The following is a 3,638-nucleotide window of genomic DNA, read 5'->3' on the forward strand; positions in this document are numbered from 1 at the left end:
CGGCCGCGCCCGGCGGCCCCCCCGGCTCCAGGGGGGGCACGCTGGAGGGGGCTCACGATCCCGCCCTGGACCTGTTGCTGCAGGAGCTCCGGGAGCTGAGGGAGAGCCAGGCCAGGCTGGAGGAGAGTCTGGACGGCTTGAAGAGTCGCTACCAGCGAGACTACGCGCTCGTCATGCAGGCGCTGCAGGAGGAGCGTTTCAGGTGAGCCCGGCCGGCATCGTCGACGTCCTCCCCGACTGAAAAACCTCCCGGCTTTGGACAAAATGGGTAATGGGTGCCCGCTTATCTCGGGGATGGGGGGGTGTATACATTTTGTCAGCCCATCCACTCTTGTTATTATACAAGTTGCACTTTTTGGTTCACATCATCTCTCCCTCACACCTGCAACAAAAACAAAACAAAAAAAATGCTTGCAGTCATCAGAAACATGGCGGCTCTTTTTCCTCAAGCGTATCTTTCATATTATTATGAGCCAATGTGAGACTAGGCACAGGAAAACAAAACTTGGACTCCAATAACGAGACAATTGCGCGCAAGTTCAATATGACTTGTATCTCAATCGATGTTTGAAAACAAACACTTTGAAATGACTGAATGCAAATGCAGTTTAAAGGTGAAACAACTCAACTGTACTTAACAAAGAGACCAGATTTAAAAAAAAAAAGTTATCATAATGAGAAGAATAAGCCACTGTAACATTCTCGTGTTTAGTACAGTGGTTTTTCAAGCGCCACTAGAGGGAGCCACGAGGGCGACGCCTGGCAGACTTTGTCGAAGCGTCGGCTCGGCGGCGTCCCCATCTTCGGAGTCTGGCGGTCGCCGTGTCGGCTTGTTTCAGCTCATCGTGCCCCAACGTGCGTTCAGGTGCGAGCGCTTGGAGGAGCAGCTGAACGACCTGACCGAACTTCACCAGAACGAGATCCTGAACCTGAAACAGGAGCTGGCCAGCATGGAGGAGAAGATCGCCTACCAGTCGTACGAGAGGGCGCGAGACATTCAGGTTGGCCTCCTCTGTCAGTTTGGCGCAAGGCAAAGGGAAACGCTCGCCTGGAAATGGGAAATAGCCCTGCCGCCTGCCGACAGCCACCAATCTTTCCCAGTTCCGATTTTCCCGCTGACGGTATGGTGACTGGTTGTCGTCCAGGGCGGATTCCGCCCGCAGCCCAAAGTTGGCCGGGAGAGGCTCACCCGCGGCCCTGCGGAGATATGCGTACCTTCAAAAAAAAAAAAAATATGTCAAAGGACATGTCGTTTTCCCAGAAGTGCGTTTTCATGGCCTCCCTCGCGCTGCAAGCTCATGCGGACGAGGCGTCGCGCCATCCAGGGAACGTGAAAGGGTCAGGCGCTCAGGCACGTGCATGGTGGCACTCCGAAGAGGAAGTCGAAACCAACAGACAAACCTCCCGCTTTGTCTGTTGAGTCACTCGGAAGAAGGCTTCAATGGAGGGCGCTTCTCTTTGCGCTGCATTTCCTATCCTCGCCACTAGGGCGGCGCTCGCGGTCCATGCCAGGTTGGGGGGTCAGGTGTCAGTGAGCTGCGCGTTCCAACGGCGGTGGCAAGTCGCGTCAGGAGATGGTTCTGGTGCTTGAGGAGCCTGACGAGGTTTTACTCGTGCTCCTTCGGCTGAATGAAAAACACACAAAGATCAAAATGGGGCGAACTGACTCATTTTTGGATTATTTTCAAGTCGCAAGCGGGAGAAATGGCGTCATTTCGTCACGCTTTGATCACATGCCGCTGATGTACACGATCAAAGGAAGGACTGCTTTTTTTTCCCCAAGTAGTCCACTTTGTGAAGGGTTTTTTTGCAGCCTCGTAAAATAGACCAAAATCAATCACGGTTGAGGTTTTTGGGGGTCTTCTGACGCGAGACAAAAACAGGGACCAGGTAGCGTCATGGCTTGACGAGAGTTACAAAGTTTGTCTTTGGTCATTAGAACTACATTGACACACGTCGGAATTGATTGAAGCGCTTCCAACTGCTTCTTCTCAAGCCATGAAAAAAGAAATCAGCATGGCAAGAGCATTTCGGCTTCGTTCCAGTTTTTCACGTGAGCCCTTTTGCGGCTTTATTTGTTCGCCCCTCCCGAAAACACATCTTGCCGCACGGGCTCTGGGAAGACTTGAGAAAAGTGAGGGTGGGGATGGATCAGATTTTTTTTTTTTTTTTCTCGATCCAGTGCATGAGCGACGTCGCGATGTGCATCGTTGCGCGGGCCGCGATCGGCGACGACGCCGTCTATTTTTTTCCCGCTGCCGAGGAGGACTTTTGGGTGACCCGTTTCGAAACGTCTTTCGGCAGGAGGCGCTGGAGGCCTGTCAGACGCGAATCTCCAAGATGGAGCTGCAGCAGCAGCAGCAGCAGGCGGCGCAGCTGGAGGGGCTGGAAAACGCCACGGCCAGAACGCTGCTGGGCAAACTCATCAACGTGCTGCTGGCCCTCATGGCCGTCCTCTTGGTCTTCGTGTCGACCGTGGCCAACTGCGTGGCGCCTCTGATGAGGACGCGCTCGCGCTCGCTCGCCACCCTGCTGCTCGTCATCCTCGCGGCCTTCCTGTGGAGGAACCGCGACGTGCTGTCGCGTGACACGCCGCGAGCCCCGCGGCCCCCCGGATGAGCGCCACCGCCGCCGCCGCCACGCGCTTCTTTGCTCACTCAGGTGAGGACAGCAGATCGCGACTTTGACGAGAGAGCCGGGAGGATGCCCCCCCCCCTCCACCCGGGCTCAGCCGGCCGCTCGGAGACCAACAACCCGAGTCGACCAAGGACCGCGCTGTTTACATTTTCAACCCCCCCCCCCACACACACACTGTTTTACTGAACGGGTTTTTTGGGGGGTAAGGGTTGTCTGTTTTTTAGATTCAATGTTGTTTGTAATTCATTTTTTAATTTATAGATTTGACTCCATGTGATGAACTTCATTTTATTGAGTAGCATGTCGCGCGCGCGACACTCCACACTCGGTGAGGAATTGAGTCCGCTCACCTCAAGCCTCAAGTGTGCTCAATTGCCTTTGAAAACGCGCCCACTTGTTGACTTTCAACCTTAACCTCAAACCCCCCCCCCCCCCCCCCCCCCAGATGAAATGCGTTGCGGCGGAATTTTGAAAGTCGTGACGACTCGAGACGATTTTGTGCTTCCTCCCCATTCACGATGGCAAACGTCGTGTTATTTTTTTCATTTCCTTTTGAAGTGAAGCTCTTTGCGAATTGAAGCGCGCACGCGCGTGTGAGCCAGACTTTAGAGCGCCGGTGGCAGGGGGGCGGCGGACAGGCCGCCGGCCACCTCGGACGGCTCCCGGACGACATCTGGTCATTGTCGAAGGGCTGCTGCGTTTGCGCCTGCGAAATGAAGACAAATGACATGCGAGGCTGACGGGCGCTTCAATCCATATCCAAAGTCCATCGCCCCAGTAAAGGCAATGTAGCTTTGAAATGGGCCCCCTCGTGCCAGGTTGACCCGAGACCACTGCCGCGTGCTGCCTTCTCCGCTTCAGAGCGTGTCCTTTCCATCGCGGCTTCTTATCGCCGATCGTCTGGCTTCATTTTGTGGCCGACTCGCCCCGCGGCGCCACGCCCGACGTGCCAACACTGGCACTTTGAACGCTCAATTCAATGTCGTGCGCGTCTATGGCCT

General features: G+C 55.1%; 1 protein-coding gene across 1 annotated transcript in view; it reads left to right on the plus strand.

Moving 5' to 3' along the window:
• Positions 1-3,081, plus strand: part of tmcc1a (transmembrane and coiled-coil domain family 1a) — a 5,699-nt gene extending 2,618 nt beyond the window's left edge. The window contains 3 exon segments of the mRNA XM_019856363.1: positions 1-202; positions 866-1,001; positions 2,305-3,081. The exon segment at positions 1-202 is cut by the window's left edge and continues 25 nt beyond it. Of these exon segments, the coding sequence (XP_019711922.1) occupies positions 1-202; positions 866-1,001; positions 2,305-2,619 (653 nt within the window). The 3' untranslated portion in view covers positions 2,620-3,081.
• The last annotated feature ends 557 nt before the right edge of the window (positions 3,082-3,638 follow it).

Source organism: Hippocampus comes, unplaced genomic scaffold (genome assembly GCF_001891065.2).
Source record: "Hippocampus comes isolate QL1 unplaced genomic scaffold, H_comes_QL1_v1.1 scaffold473, whole genome shotgun sequence".
In the NCBI taxonomy this organism is placed as follows: Eukaryota; Metazoa; Chordata; class Actinopteri; order Syngnathiformes; family Syngnathidae; genus Hippocampus; species Hippocampus comes.